General features: G+C 36.8%; 1 protein-coding gene across 4 annotated transcripts in view; it reads left to right on the forward strand.

Annotated features, from left to right (window-relative positions):
• DPYD (dihydropyrimidine dehydrogenase) overlaps positions 1–16,803 on the forward strand; it is a 793,145-nt gene that overhangs the window by 513,393 nt on the left and 262,949 nt on the right. For all 4 annotated transcript variants that reach the window (XM_072754539.1, XM_072754541.1, XM_072754540.1 and 1 more), the window contains one exon: positions 11,739–11,807. In XM_072754539.1, coding sequence (XP_072610640.1) covers positions 11,739–11,807 — 69 coding nt within the window. The remainder of the gene's footprint in view (positions 1–11,738; positions 11,808–16,803) is intronic.

Below are 16,803 nucleotides of genomic sequence, written 5' to 3' on the forward strand. Positions count from 1 at the left end.
ATTCCAGCTGAAGGGAGAAAGACATTAAATATAGTAAATAAGAAAATGATAGAAAGTGCAATGGCAAAGAAAATAAGACTGAGAAGGGATGGTTTGCAATCTTAAATAGAGTGTCACTGAGGCAACGACGTTTGAGCAGAGACTGGAAGGAAGTGTGGGAGAGTGCCTGTGGATGTCTGGGAAAGAATACACAATGTTGGAGAAGCAGCCAGGGCACAGCCTCCCAACGGTTTACAGCACGTTCCACAATGAATTGAATTTAAGCCCTCCCATAGAATTTCTGTAAAGTAATAACGTATATTTGGAAAAGAGTAAGTTGTATGTTTTTAGAAGTCCTTGACTTCTTGAAAGCACTGCATTTAACATACATATATTGGCCATCTACTATGTTACTTATTTCTTCATTCAGCAAATATTTTGTGAGTCCCTACTAGGTGTCCAGTACTTTGGTAAACAGAACAGGCAGTCCCAGCCCACCAGAAAGAGAGATGCTGAGATAGAAGACACAACCCTATGTCCTCCAGAAGCTTACCATCCAGTACTTAAGACACAATACCACTAACTCACACAACAGAATTATGTAATTGAATGTGCATTAAACATGCAATCATAGTTAATGAGAGCAAAAGAGCTACATCTCATAAAATAATTACAATAACAGTATTTACATAAAAATTTCATTTGGGAATTTAAAGTCTTTACAGAAAATGTTTCAATAATCTTTACAACACCCATGTGCTACATGTATGGTATTGGAAGAAGTGCCCAAACTATTTAATGCGGTGCATCATTCTATGTAATTATCTTGAGAGTCTTCATTGCTTTCTTTTTAACCTATTTTTTTTAATTCCTATATTACATTTTAGCACTGTATTAATTATTAGCCTTATTAATTTATAAAAGCAGTTCATTAAATGCATATTTGTTATAGCTTCTAAATAAAAGAAGAAGTTTAAAATTGGAATATAGATGCTTCATAACACCTTTGAAATCAACCCTTTTATGTGCCTTTGAAAGGCTGTATTCATGAATGAACCACATTAAAACAGGCAATGTTTCATGACCTTTTAAGTAAAAGCAAAATCAAATCTCATACACAGTTTTATGTAGGAAACACGCTTTTCTTTGTGTACAGTGAATTCAAATCTCATGGTTTCAGTTGACTTACTGCAACCTCAGTGAAGGGTCAACAATGATAGAAAAACCTGAATCCAGTTAATCATCTTAGATTAAATTCAGTGCCAAAGTCATGCTATGAAAACAGTAAATGGCTTAAAAATATAAAAATATATGGTAGTAATGGCAGTTTCATATATGTGTTTATTTTCCATGATTGCAGCAAATATGATAATCTTCATAGGGATGAACCAGAAAATTTTAAAAAATTAATAATAAAATAACAAGATGTCATCCTTCCTTTTATAAATATTTATTACAAAGTACATTAGATGCTATGCAATGCTGAACCAAATAATAAAAAAGCAAACACGAATAAAAATTAACATGTTCTTCCTCTGAATGGTATAAAAGAAGACACTGGTGTAAATAAACACACATCTGTGATGCACTGTGACAGGAACTGGAATAGAAATAGGTACACGTTACTCAAATACCTGATAAGTATAGTGATTCTATGTCTGAGATCATTGAAGGTGGTATGATAGAAATTGGCTCTGAGCTAGGCCTTGAAGAACGATAGGAGATATACCATCAGAGGAATAGGATGGTACTCTTAAGAAGAACAACCAGCATGGGGCAAAGAATGGAAGTCTAAAAGGACATCTGGTGGGCAGTACAGACAAGGGGGATCAATTTGCTGTGTCAAGAAATGGGACAGCAGTGGATTTGGGGCCAGGTTATAAAGGGCTGCACTACCCTATCTTCATTCCTTAACATATTTAGGTGCTTAGGAAACAGTGAATCACTCATTAGATCTTGCTCACTTGGTCTTTCCTCTGAGTTAATGATTTCATAGGTAGTTCCATCTGCCTGTCAAGCTTAGATGGTATTTATTGAGTTACATTGAAATCGTGCATTGGCCAAGAACATTAAAAAAAAAAAAAAAAGTTAGCCCCTGAGAATGAAAGTAATAAAACTGTCATGCATTGAATGAAACCCATGTGTAAAAACAAACCCACAAGGTTTTCTGTAAATGTATGATTAAGGAACACAGAAGAATGATTCAGAGAAAAAATATTATAGCCAAACAATTCAAGATTTGAATTTACTCAGATTAGCTGAACAACCATGAACAGTTATTTAACCTCTTGAAATAAGGGTTTGTTTGTTTGTTTCCTAACTGTAAAATGGGGCTGATAATTTCTATATAGTCCTGTTGTTCTCAGGTTTAGAGATATGCATGTGGAATGCTTAACACCGTGCGTGGTACATGCAAGGACACAGCATGTGCTTCACCTCAAATTTGGTAGATTAGAACAACTATTAATTTAGTTCAGAATTCTGTGTGTTAGCAGTTTGGGCAGGACTAAGCTGGATGGTTCTTGTCTCAGCTCATGTCCCTTTATCTGTAGTTACCTTCCAGGTGGGCTAGGGGCTGGCCAGTCTTAGGTGGCCTCTGCTAGAGGGCCTATCCCTGTTCCATGTGCTCTGATGCTCCAGCAGGCTGTGATAGCTTCATCACGTGGCTAGGCAGGCTTTCAGCATAGTAAGCAGAAGAGGACAAATCCTCTTCAATGCTTGGTTTGGCACTTGCACAACCTCAGTTTTGCCATGTTCTGTTGGTTAAAACAAGTCATAAAGTCAGTCCAGATTCCAGGGGTGAGTAAAGAAATCCTTCCGCTTGATGGGTTAACTACACAGTGACATTGCAAAGGAACATGAATACAGGTAGAGGAACACTTTTTTTTTTTTTCAAATACTCCACCACAAGAGGGGTGAGGATGCAAAATCAACTGGAATCTCTAATGTAAATTGAAAGGATAGGAAATCAATACAGTATAGTCTTAATGTAGTAGAGAGGAACTTGGAGGCAAAAGACCTGAACTTAATCCTTGCTTCTGCTATTGATTAACATGACCCTGGTAAAATAAATGATCTGTGCTCATTATTCTCGGTATAAAGTTTTCTAAATTCAAAATTACTGTGTGGAGTAAATGAGGTCGTGTATGTGAAAATATGCACTAAGTTTAAATGTATAAACATACATAATGGATTATTATTCTTCTATATAAAATATACTTTATAAGTTGTAAAAGGTTTCCTAATCTCTTACCTATACTACCTACCTGTCCTTCTCATTCTTTCTCTAGAAGGCTGAAATTTACTTACATTTAGACTTTGGGATTGGTAATAAAAATGTGCATTACTTAGAATTCCATTTCTCAGCTACGTATTCCAGTATTTACTTAAAGCAAGTATTTATTGAATCCCAATTATGTACAAGGTATAATATAAGATGCTAAAGATATAGAGAAGAAAAAAAAGCCCTGTCCCCAAAAACTTCAGTCATCTTTTGAAAAACACATAAACAACAATTTAATGCAATATGATCAATGTTATAACAGAGAAAGGCAAAAGATGCTGTGGGATCTCAGATGGGATCAAAAGATGCTGTGGGACCCCTCAGAAGAGGGATGCCTGACATACTCAGGGGGGAAGGGTACACATGGAAGGCCTCATAGAGAAGGTAATGTCCAAATGAGAAGCTAGAATAATCTAAAGTTCAGATCCAAATACCTACCTGGTTAGAGACCATTGGTTTAGACCCTTGCCTGGATAAACCTATTTCCTACCTATGCATCCAGTTCTGTTGCCGTTGAAGTTTATCCATTCATATCCTCCAATGATAAATTGAACAACTTGACATTTTTTAGGGTATATTACTTAAACACAGCATCCCGTGTCTTTGCTTCTATTGCTCACTCCACCTGGAGTACTCTTGCCTCTTTTATTTCTAATCAGTTTCCAGTAAACACCCATGGATGATTTCAGAATCTAGGAAGAGTTACTTTTCTAGGCTATCTTCCCTGATTTACACAGGTATAAATAATCACCCTTCCTTTCTGCTCTCATTATATCCTGGTTCATACACTATAATTATTTTTGTATCAATTTACATATGTCTGCTTTATTATACCATATGCTCCTAGAGCACAGGGACCATTCCTTATTCATTCAGACAAAGGGAATAGACATATGGTCAGGAGAATGCAGAATACATGTTACATTAAGAAAGAACAGTAATTCAATGTGGTTGGAGTAAAAGTAGCATTGTGGTCTTGTATAGCTTATGAAAGCACTGGATTTTATCCCGAAGTTGGAGTTGAAAAACAAATGTGATGTGATCAGGTTTATTTCTTTAGAAGGATCTACCAGATGGCATAGGCTGAAGAGAGAGATAGGGAGATTAATAAGGAAGCTACTTCAGTGATCCAGGGAAGCAATGGTGAAGATCTTAACTAAGACAGTCATGATGAAAATCAGGAATACTTAGAAGAGATCATTGGGAAGTAAAGTAGAGAAGTACTTCTCAAACTTGCCTGTGCATCAGAATTACCTGGAGATGTTTGAAAAACCCTGATGCTTGGGCCTAACTAAATACAAATTATGTTAGAATTACTATTATTCATAAAAATTATTATTATTATTATTATTATTATTATTATTATTATTATTAAAGTCCAAGGAACTTCAATCCTTAGCTAAGTTTGAGAACCAGTGGGCTTGACTTGGTGTAGGCAATGACAAAGAACGGAAATCTAGTTTTCTAATTTGGGATGAAAGTGTGGAATATATGTAACATGAAGAAATTAGCAAATTACACTGAGAAGTGTAAGTTTGATGTTAGTAAATTGAATCTGGGGGTTAGAAGGTAGTTGGATATGCTGTTCTTGAACTTAAGAGAAAGATATAAGTTCAAGGTGTATACTTTATAAATTTTCTACATACAGATATTATCTGAAATCATTGTAAATGTGATGTCTAAGAGTGTGTATGAAGATACTAAAAGAGGACCATGAGTAGACCCTGGGGACATCAACATGTAAAAGGTAGCCAGAGGTAGAAGAGCCTGGGAAAGGAACAACAGAAATAAAAGTAAGGCAAGGTGGTATCTTCAAAGCTCATATGGAGGAGAGTTTCAGCAAGCTGGAGGGGTTCACTGTCTCAGTACTGAAGAGATTTCCTGTAACGATTTGGGCTAAAAAGTATCTAAAAGTATCACTGGTGACCTTGGGGAGATGAGTTCCTAGACACAATAGGGACAATAACTAGATAAAATATATACAGAAGTAATCAAAAGAAGAGGAAAAGGCAGCCATTACTGTAGTTCCTGAATAGTCCAGTGTTTTGTTTTTCCTATTCTAATAGAAAACATCTGATTTTCTTTTTTTTAAAGATTTATTTATTCGTTTATTCTTGATAGACATAGAGAGAGAGAGAGAGGCAGAGACACAGGCGGAGGGAGAAGCAGGCTTCATGCCGGGAGTCCGATGCAGGACTCGATCCTGGGACTCCAGGATCACGCCCTTGGCCAAAGGCAGGCGCTAAACCGCTGAGCCACACAGGGATCCCCAACATCTGATTTTCTATGGAAACTACGTGCATACTTTTCTATGTTAGGAATAGTTGTATAAATAACACATTTGTTAGTCCCAAAATAAACAAAGAAAATGATGAATTTTTAAATAGTATAAAAAGACAACTTTAAGAATATTATTCCCATCTGCAAACATTAAATAAGCAATATCCATTTAAATTTAAAGAACTTATGAATTTCAGTTTTAGTGTCCTCTTCTCAATGTGTACATTTCAGGAAAATTGTACCAATCTCACTTGCTCTATTTGTACTACAGTATAAAGAACAGTTAAAATTTGAATATTGTACAGTTAATTAATATTTAATAAACGTTTTCTTAGTTTAAATGTCTTTGAAAATCATATGCCCCATGCTATTTTTCTTCCTGGGTATAATCCCAGTAGTGTTAAGGGATAATATTGTTAAATTGTTTGACAAAACCTAACTCAGCTACTTGTAATTTACAGTTGTTCACCTTTGTCATTTCGCAGTTTTTCCCTACTAAAAAATTTAAGTTGTCTTGAAGCTGAATTGTTGACTGAATTTCCAATGTAGTTCATAGTATACTTACAGAATACCAAAACAGTGTTGCCAACATAGGTGTTTTAAGCATACACTTTAAGTAAATGGGAATTTGAGGAGTCAGCTTGTAACCAAATTAGAAGTTTTATGTTCTTCACTTTAATTTCTGATATGCAACTTTATTCTATTTTTTGGTTTGGGAAAAAATACTTAATAAAATCATTTTATTTTTTCATTCAGAGTAATTCAAAAATAATTTAATCCTAAAATGTGATTCTTTAAAAGTTAGGAAGGATAACAATAGAAATCATGTAATACTGTTTTTTGTTTTGCTTTGTTGTTTTTTTTTTTCAGAATAAGTGTCCTCTTTTTTTTAACTCTTGAGGAATTTTTCTAGGAGAAACAACATGCAAAATTTGATTAATAAATTATGCTAGTTGGCATTTTATATGCTTTAGAACATTAATATCTCATAGTAATTAGATGCTTACACAAAGAGTATACATTTTAAATCTATATTCGTTAGTCATGAATCAAAATGGAAGTCAAGCTATGTAAAAGTGCAACTTAAAAATATTCTGTGTAAAGCAGAATTAGATATAAAAATGCCCTTTCATGGAACACATCACATTTAAATGGCCAAAGCACCATTTAACTAGTCTTGATGAGTCTCAATTATAAAACATTGTATAAAACAGATCTGTGTTCTGACAAGGTTCTGATGTGTGTTCCAGTATTCTATATCATATTATCCTTTTGCTTTTACTAATTAATGTCCCCTTCCAAAAACATTATCAATTCTGAATAAATAAAATAAATAAGATTCTTACCATAGCTCTTAGTAAACTTGCGTTCCCATTTTCTTGGATGACTGTTTCAGTACTCTCAACTCTCCCCCATATTTCTAAACCTCTGTCCCCCACTTTCTTTCCTGTTGGGAGACCTCATCTACTACTTAAGAAAATATAAACACGAGGAAAGATAATTTCACCTTTTCCACACCAAATCTATAAAGTCAAGTGCATCCATACTTATTTTTTCTCTCTCTACCCTTTTCTTCCACTCCATTAAACTGGAAACAGTACCTCCTCCACTCCTATCAAAATTTATTTCCTCTCGGGCACCTGGGTGGCTCAGTGGTTGAGCATCTGCCTTTGGCTCAGGTCGTGATTCCGGGGTCCCGGGATAGAGTCCACATCAGGCTCCCCACAGGCCTGCTTCTCCCTCTGCCTATGTCTCTGCCTCTCTCTCTGTGTCTGTCATGAATAGATAAATAAAATCTTAAAAAAAAGTTACTTCCTCTGCTAATGCAAGGGATTCATCATCACCTCTTCCCTTCTCAACAAGTTCTTCATCTTTTCCAGATCATTTCCACAAGCATAAAACTTACTCAAATATGGCTCATTAAAATATATATATATCTATATATATATATATCTATATATATCTATATATATTTATATATATATAGATATATATATATATCGGGGCCCCTGGGTGATTCAGTCAGTTAAGTGTCTGCCTTTGGCTCAGGTCATGACCTCAGGGTCCCGGGATGGAAGCGGAAGTTTACTTCTCCCTCTCCCTACCTATGTCTGGTACTTCCCCTGCTTGTACTCTGTCTCTCTCTCTCTCTGCCAAATAAATAAATAAAATCTTAAAAAAAAAAAAAAACACCTCTCTCTTGCTAGACCTCCCATAACTTTATCTGCTGCCTTATTTATCTTTTAACTAGCTCACCAAAATCATGAGATGTGTGTATCACTTCTCTCCACTTCTTCATATTCTGTTCACTCAGACTACTCCAGTGTGACTGCTGTCTCCCCTGCTTCACTGAAATCCTTCTTTTTTTTTTTTAAGATTTATTTATTTATTCATGATAGACATAGAAAAAGAGAGAGAGAGAGAGAGAGAGAGGCAGAGACACAGGCAGAGGGAGAAGCAGGCTCCATGCCAGGAGCCTGATGTGGGACTCGATCCCGGACTCCATGATCGTGCCCTGGGCCAAAGGCAGGCGCTAAACCGCTGAGCCACCCAGGGATCCCCTACTTTTTCCTTCTTGTAAAGGTTACCAATAGTTTCTGTGTTGCCAGATCACATGAATAATTCTCTGTTCTCTTACACAAACTCTCAGAAGTACTCACTAGCATGGGTTGCTCTTTACTTTTTGGAACACTTCCTTCTCTTGCCATTTGTGACATCACATTCTCAGGGGGTATCCCAGGTCCTTTCTTTTTCTTTATTTTATTCTTTTCTCTTTGAAATCACCTAACCAGATAGCTTTAAATGCCATTATATGTCCAATATATGTTCATCCCTCCCTCTTTAGTGAATTCTAGATTCATGTATACAGGGATACAATCTATGTCCTCACTAATGAGATTTTATGTGTAATATATTAAGATTGAGCCTCTTAATACTCCTCCACTAGTTATTTTACTAAACCTTGTTCCATCTCAGTAAAGTGTCTACAGTCCACTCAGTAGTTAAAGCCAATAATCTAAGCATTCTTAATCTCTCCTTTTCCCTCATCTCCTGAGTCTAACTGCTGACTAGTTTACTGGTTCCAGCTCAGAACTGTCCACTTCTCCACATCTCCATGGATAATTACACATGGCACATTATTTCAGCCTAACTGGACTCTGCTTTCATCCTAAAACACCTTCACCCCATTCCTTCTAAATTAGTGAAAATCATGCTTTACAAATGTAGATTATATTATTTTGTCACCCTCCTTTAAATCTTTCCCTGGCCTCAACTGCACCTATAATAAAAAGCCCAAACTCCCACAGGGCTCAGCTCTCAGAGATATGGCTACTGCCTGCTTTTCTCCTTTTCTCTTATATGTTTCTTGCCTATCATGAAACTCCATCCACATGGCCTTCAATTTTACTTAAATATACCATGCTCATTCCCACCTCAGTGTCTTTGCACATGTACTTTATCTGTTTAGAATGCCAGTTGTCACCCAATTCCTCATCTCGTCTTTCAGTGTAAGGTGCCTTCTTATGTTTCACGTCTCAACTCATAACCCTTTACTGACCATCATCTGATATGTCACTATGCATCCTTGTGATTCAACATCTTGCTGTCCTCTATTATGCCTTCCTAACAATAGTTTTGACCTGCGAATAGTCCTAATACTCTTTTTTTTTTTTAACTTATAATTGTTTTCTCTCCCTAAAATGTAAGCTTCAGGAAGACGGACTTTTTCTATTTTTCTTTTTATCTCTTCTGAGTTAGAACAGTCACTGGTACATAGTACACAAAATATTGGTTGAATGTTCAGTGGAAGAGATGCTAAGTCAATGTCTTAAACTCCTTATCGGGCAGCCCCAGTGGCTCAGTGGTTTAGCGCCGCCTTTAGTCCAGGGCGTGATCCTGGAGACCTGGGCTCGAGTCCCATGTCAGGCTCCCTGCATGGAGCCTGCTTCTCCCTCTGCCTGTGTCTCTACCCCTCTCTCTCTGTGTGTGTGTGTCTCTCATGAATAAATAAATAAAATCTTTAAAAAAAATAAAATAAAAATTAAAAACTCCTTATCTTGCTAGTGTTCTGAGATTTTTCTCAGTCACTCAGATTCAGACTCTCAGATCTTTTGATTCCTCTTTCTCAATTGCTCCTTCTAGTACACAAGTCCTGTGTGTTTTAACATCTGACCCTATTTTGCATCACCAAGACCAACACTCACATTAGCCCTGTTCACTCCCATTCTGACTCATAGTGGTTATTTGTCAATAGTTTTCATCAGTTGTTTATATTTTCCCTTCTCTGACTCATGATATTCTTTTCTGCTTAATTTTAAAAGGATGAGCTGATAAAGCAACTCACTCCCTAAACCTTTGGTGACCTCATTCTTGTATTCACTCAGTCTTATTGTGTGCCCAACACTGTGCTGGTTATTATAGATAAAATGAGGAATGATACAGAGTAGTCCCAGCTCCCATGGAGATTGTAGTCTATCAGGAGAAAAAAAAATTAATGTTACAGACAGGCTTGTTGTCTTCATGGTTTTTAGAACTCTGTCCAATAGGATCACAAGTTATTTTATGTTCCTCTCATGTTGAAAGCATTCATCTGACTTTTACAATGTACCTTTTGTTTTGTTTTCTAGACATATATAAAAAAGCTGCATGTGGTAAGAGTACAGTGACTTTTAGTGTACTCTCCCACTAGAATCTGTGACTTTAGGCTTGGCACCAACTCTTTGTGTCTCAATCTCAGTCTTTAAATGTTAATAACTTAAAATTTTACTGACATGTATTGAATACTTATTTTGGGAAAGCAAAATCTAGTGTTTAGAAGCACAGATTTCCAGTCAAACTGCCTGGGTCTGAGTCCTGGCTCTGTGTCTTATTAGCTAGATGCCTTGTAAATCTCAATGCCTCAGGCACCTGGGTGGCTCAGTGGTTGAGTGTCTTCCTTCAGCTTAGGTCATGATCCTGGGGTCCTGGGATCGAGTCCCTCATCAGGCTCACTGCAGGGAGCCTGCTTCTCCCTGTGCCTATGTCTCTGCCTTCATCTGTGTGTCTCTCATGAATAAATAAATAAATAAATAAATAAATAAATCTCAGTGCCTCGGCACCTTCATCTCTAAAATGGGGAGAATAATGTGAATGGTTGAGTGAAGTAAAAACCATTAAAATAGTACCTAGCACATCGTAAGAGCTATGTAAGTTTTAGCAATTTCCATTGTTACTTTTCTGAGTAGGTAATACTATTATCCATATTTAATCAATGAAAAACTAAATAACTTGCTGGGGACCACACAGTACGTGATAGAGTCAGAGTTCTAATCTGGACATTCCGGCTTCAGAGCAGGTGGTAGTAACTACTACTCTATACAGCCTCTATTTTAGGCTTACTGTAAGACTATTGTTAAATAATCAACATTTAACAAAGTTTAAAACTATAATGCACTATGAATATGTAAGGTGTTATTATCTGTGCTGTAATAAGATATGATTGAAGAAGACACTAATTTATTTCTTTTCCATATCCTGGAACTTTTAGCTATACCAGTAATTATATTAATGAGCATTTCTATGTCATTGTATAATTTAGGCAACCCTTTCACATCCACAAATTTATGTAATACCCACTATCACTTTCTGAGGTTGGCAAAGTCAGTATCATTATTTCCATTTGAAGAAGGAGAATGCTGAGGATCAGAAAAGTTAAGTAACTTACATAAGAATTCAAGGGTAGTAGGGGCGCCTGGGTGGCTCAGTCAGTTAAGTGTCTGCCTTCAGCTCAGGTCAGGATTCCAGGGTCCCGGGATTAAACCTCACATCCAGCCCCATGTCAAGCCCCACACCAGGCTCCCTGCTCAGAAGGGAGCCCTGGTTCTCCTTCTCTCTCTGCTGCCTGCTGCTCCCCCAGCTTGTGCTCGCTTTCTCTGTCAAATAAAATAAAATAAAATATTAAAAAAAAAAAAAGAACTCAAAAGGTGGTAAATGAGAAAGTCTCTAATATAAATCTGAAGCCCTGAATTCGCTGCCTTACCATAACACATTGCTAATTTTAAATAATTTGTCTTTCAACAGATCAAAAACTAACTTTTATGATATGGTTTACCATTATAAACATATATGTGTAAATATTAATATACTCTTGTGTACAAAACACCTTGTGTACAATTATTTGAACTGACATTTTTTTTTTCCTTTTTTCTTTTTGAAGATTGTGATTGCTAGCATCATGTGCAGTTATAGCAAAAATGACTGGATGGAGCTCTCCAAAATGGCTGAGGTAATGATTTCTTTCATATATATTTATTTTATTTCTTCTCTTCCATTTTTATTAGTTTTAAATAAAGAGCTGCCATGAAGAATAGCCTAGTAGAAGTAAAATTGAATGGAAAATGGTAACTTAAAACATTTCTATTATAATTTGTTTACCCTGTGTTTTCATTAAAATGATGGAAATGTAAATTTAAAAGGAATCTATTCTATAAAAGTGGTCCCTTGGATTTCACACAGTACCTAAAAATCCTTTATTCTTTGAATCCATATACTCTTTATTTGCATATTAAGCAAACTGTATATTATGATGGATGCCATGATAAAATTTAATTCTACCTTTGAGAGTGTAACAGGATCTTACCTTGCCTTTAGGCAAACTAGTTTGACAGCGAGAAGAAATTTTGAATATAAAACTCTTGAATATTTAAAATATAAAAGGTTCATTTAATACTATTCTAGTGTGAATACAGACATGCATAAAATGGTAGGACAGAAAGCTCCTGAATGGAACACTAGTCAGCAGGTTTTCTATAATATAAATTGAATCTTGCGCAAATGCAAACAACTAAACATGTGCCTCAAATTTGTATTTCAAATAGAAAAATACATACTTAAAATTGTATACTTATGTCCATCATGCTGTCATGAAAAATATTCTAGACAGCTTTAGCTGAGGTTTCTTGAAAACGTCTCAGAAACGTAGAAGACTAAATCTAACAATACTTATATACTAATGATTCTACATTACAAAATATTATAAAGCCTTCCATGGCATTCAAAAATTAAACATTTTATTTGGATATCTTAAAACTGTGAGGGGAAAAATTACTTCTGGGACTTAAGGGGATGAAATTAAACATGATCAGTAATTGGCTTCATGATCTTTGGTGCTGGGGCCACTTTATACATGTATTTACCTAATTGACCATGAAATCTTCCACAGAACCTGTGCTTGGCATGAACTTTGCCAATTTTAAACTGACTATGATGAATGGCTTTATCATGCTACTTGCTCCTCTGCCTTTCTAAGGAATAAAATACTTTAAAATAAATATTTTCTTCAGCAAAGAGCATCAACTTTGTTTTCCCTTTTTTTTAATAATAAATTTTTTATTGGTGTTCAATTTGCCAACATACAGAATAACACCCAGTGCTCATCCCGTCAAGTGCCCCCCTCAGTGCCATCAACTTTTAAGTAAGCAAATTTCACTTCTAAAAACCTTAATTAGTGGGACGCCTGTGTGGCTCAGCAGTTGAGCGTCTGCCTTTGACTAAGGTGTGATCCTGAGGTCTGGGGATCAAGTCCCACATCGAGCTCCCTGTAAGGAGTCTGCTTCTCCCTCTGCCTGTGTGTGTGTGTGTGTGTGTGTGTGTGTGTGTGTGTCTGTGTGTCTCTCATGAATAAATAAAATCTTTAAAAAATAAAAAAAAATAAAAACCTTAATTAGTAACATACTAACCAATTTAAAGGTATTTTTCACATTTCTCACATTCTATATGTATTTATTTAATTGCAGTTTTATTTAGTATAATTTTCTGAGTACGCATAGCAAAAAAGAAAAAGAGCAACAAAAACAGAAGAAAGGAGGAGAAAAAAAGGGAAAAAAATTAGAAAGAAAAAGTTATGCTTTCCTTTGAGTCAAACCAGTCTGTAGTATCTCTCTATACAGGAAAGCAATCTACATATCAAGAAGGTCCATCTATAGATGGTGTCAATTAAAAAAAAATAATCTCCCCTATAATCTTAAAATATGGACTATCCCAGGCATGTCACATGAAAGAGTTATCCCCAGGCCTCCACATCCCACTGGAGGGTAATATTAGGCAGGATGATTCATCATAGCTCCTGTGGTAAATACCCAATAACACTTTGCAGCGTCACTAGTTGGTTTTGTCTTAACAAATGCATGCTTCAAAACAGATTAAAACAGATTTTTTTTTTTTTTACAATGGAAGAGCCCACGTTAAAACAAACCAACAAAAACAAAAAGTGTTCAAGCCAAAGTTACTGTACCACTTACAATGTGCATTTCTTTGGGGGTGGTGATAATGGGCGGTAAGAAATGAGAGATATCACACCAGCTGTTCTAGCACCAGTTTTAAGTTCAGCAAATGACTTAGTGTGATGATGAATATATTTTAAATTCATGAAGTTCTTCTCCTTATAGTAGATTAATTTTTGAATTACGCAATAGGGAACTGAGGAAATCTGTTATGAGCGCTTTACTATTACATCTGAAAACAGAAATAACACATGTGTAACAGCAGGACGGATCCAGATCCATACCAGAACATGAAAAAGTAAAGACCAAGAAACTCTGTGTCAGAATGAAAATTTGCACAAAGAAGAATTATTATTACTTGTTTGTTTCACCAGAGGCTACCATTGTATTTTAATATTCTAAATAAACATTTAAGATCATGTGGGTCATTAGAAAAAAAAATAGAACCTAGGCACATTCTTAAAATTTGGTAAGTTCAACTGAATGCTATTTTTTAAAGTAATGTATATCCAGCATATCTTTTTTATCATGTGCATATTTTTTAGAAAGTTTTGTTTTCTCCTAGAAATAAAACCATACTGAACTAAGCCTTCCATTTCACTGTAACCCAAGAATGACCACTTTTAATGTTGTCTTTTATGCATTATTCAATCTGGTTTGACTTTGTTGTTTTTTGAATATCAGAAAAAAGAAGCAGCCTCTGGAAAACTTTTCACAGCTTGGTATCAAATCAGTAGCATTGTTACGGTCTGCTCAATTTTTCGGTATCTGATCACAGCCTTTCCTACTTTTCTGGATCGTGGATAACGTATTCCAATGCCATGCAAAGGAAGATCTGTGAAGCACCTACTGTGTGCACCATCTCTTACCAGCCAACACAAAGATGAATGAGACATAGCCTCAACTGTACAGAAAGAGACCGGTCAGATTGTTCAGAAAGACACCAAAGTGAATCATACTGAAAGCTCACAATGTTAGGTCTTAAGTTGGTCTTGAACTCATTTTAATAGATCTTGAATCCATTTGTTTCTTAATGTGTATTAGCTTAGAAAACAGAGGCTGTGTCAAAGTTAATGTGAAGATGCTTACCCTAGAGTGGTAAAGAGAGGGGAGAAAAGGGAAATGAGATAGGAAGAAGGGAAAGCAGAGCCTCTGTGGTGCATTACAGAACTGGCTCCCACTTCCCAAGGAAATGGAGCTGAGTGCTCAGTCTTGCGGGACAGAGAGTGCCATGTGAAATCATCCTGCCTCACAAAAACTTAGAGGAGCAGAAGGGTGAAAGATGTACCCATGGGTTCCTTTCTGTCTACTTTCTCTCGCTGTCAGATTTCACACCCCAGGGCTTCACTTTCCTCTGCACTTATAGGTTGCCGTATCCTGCCCCTTTAGGGGCACCGCTAAGGAGTCAAATGCCACACCTTGTTGTGAAATGTTTCTTATTTCTTGTTTGATGTTTCTTGTGAGATGTTGTGAGATCTAAACCCAGAACTGGCTAAGCCTGGCTGGGCCCTGGCATTCCAAAGCTGCCACTTTGACAGGTTCAATGGGGGCGGTGGCAAAGCACAGCTTTCATGCTGAGGAAGCTGTGAGAGCTGGCAATGACAGGAGCTGTGAGGACAGCAACAGGGGCTGAGGTACCTTTTTCAGCTAGTGGCAAAAGCTTGAGTGGCAAGGAGGGCCATCGGATTTGAAGCAGCATATAAATTGAGTGGAGCTCAATATGCATCACTGCCACCCTAATCCAAGTTTATCTGAGAGAGCTCCACTCATCTTCTTGCCCTCAATCAATCTGAAATCTTCCCACTCTCTTTCTCTCTCTCTCTCTCTCTCTTTTAAGATTTTATTCACTTATTCATGAGAGACACAGAGAAAGAGGCAGAGAGATAGGCAGAGGGAGAAGCAGGCTCTCTGTGGGGAACCCTATGTGGGACTCAATCCCAGGACCTCAGGATTAGAATCTGAGCCAAAGGCAGACGCTCAACCACTGAGCCACCCAGGTGCCCTCCACTCTCTTTCTTAAGCTGCAAAATCCTAAATGTGGTCCATAAGTACTATACAGTCTGGCCCCCACCTGCCTCCTCGGTGCCATCCTCAGTCTGTTGTCCACATTCCAGCACCCACTGGCCTTCTTTTACTCCTCTGACATACTCCTAACTGAGAGCCTTTGCTGTTTGCTTGGCTTGGAATATCCTCTCTTACTCACAGAATGTTCTTTCTTGATTCTTGAGTCTGCTGACTAGGAGGTTAAACCCTCTGTCTTACTCCTTCTAAGCTCCTGACCTTGGAAGCCAGTTTACCACTAAAACTGATGAAACATAAACTTCAGGTCTCTTACTTGCCCAAGTTACTGCCAAGCCGCTGTACCTAATTTTGTATTTGTAATTTTAATTTTTTTTCCTTAAAGAGGTTTCCCTGATTTGTTTAAGCTTCAGGCTTCCCGAAAATCTAGGTGTACCTACCTATGCTTTTCCCTAATTTGTTTAAGCAGGTTGGAGATTCTAATTTGATGGCTGGATGATGGATGGATGGATGGATGGATGGATGGATGGATGGATGGACAGAGGAACCAGTACACAGTAATTGCTTATACTCACATAATATTTACTACAGTCCAGGCACTGTACTAAGTCATTCACTTTTATTAAACTGGTTTATATCTTACAAAAGCAACCTATGAGTCACTTCCATGGTGTTCCACTTCGTGGAGATAAGGACACTGAAGCAAAAGATAGATAATATGACCAAGACCACACAGGTAGTGTATAGTAAAAGTGGGATTCAAACCCATGAAATCTGCCTCCAGAGTTCTGGCCATTGACATAGACATTCTTCTTCATATAAATAAATGGATGATAAGTAGATAATGTATGAAATTAGAAACAGCAGATTTTCTATGTCATGGCCTTCACTAGATTACTTTATTGTGTAATAATTTAGGTGAGGTGTAGAAAAAACTCTGGGCTAAGTGAGTAAACTAAAAAGCTGTGACTAACAGGAGTC

Source organism: Vulpes vulpes, chromosome 3 (genome assembly GCF_048418805.1).
Source record: "Vulpes vulpes isolate BD-2025 chromosome 3, VulVul3, whole genome shotgun sequence".
Taxonomy (NCBI): Eukaryota; Metazoa; Chordata; class Mammalia; order Carnivora; family Canidae; genus Vulpes; species Vulpes vulpes.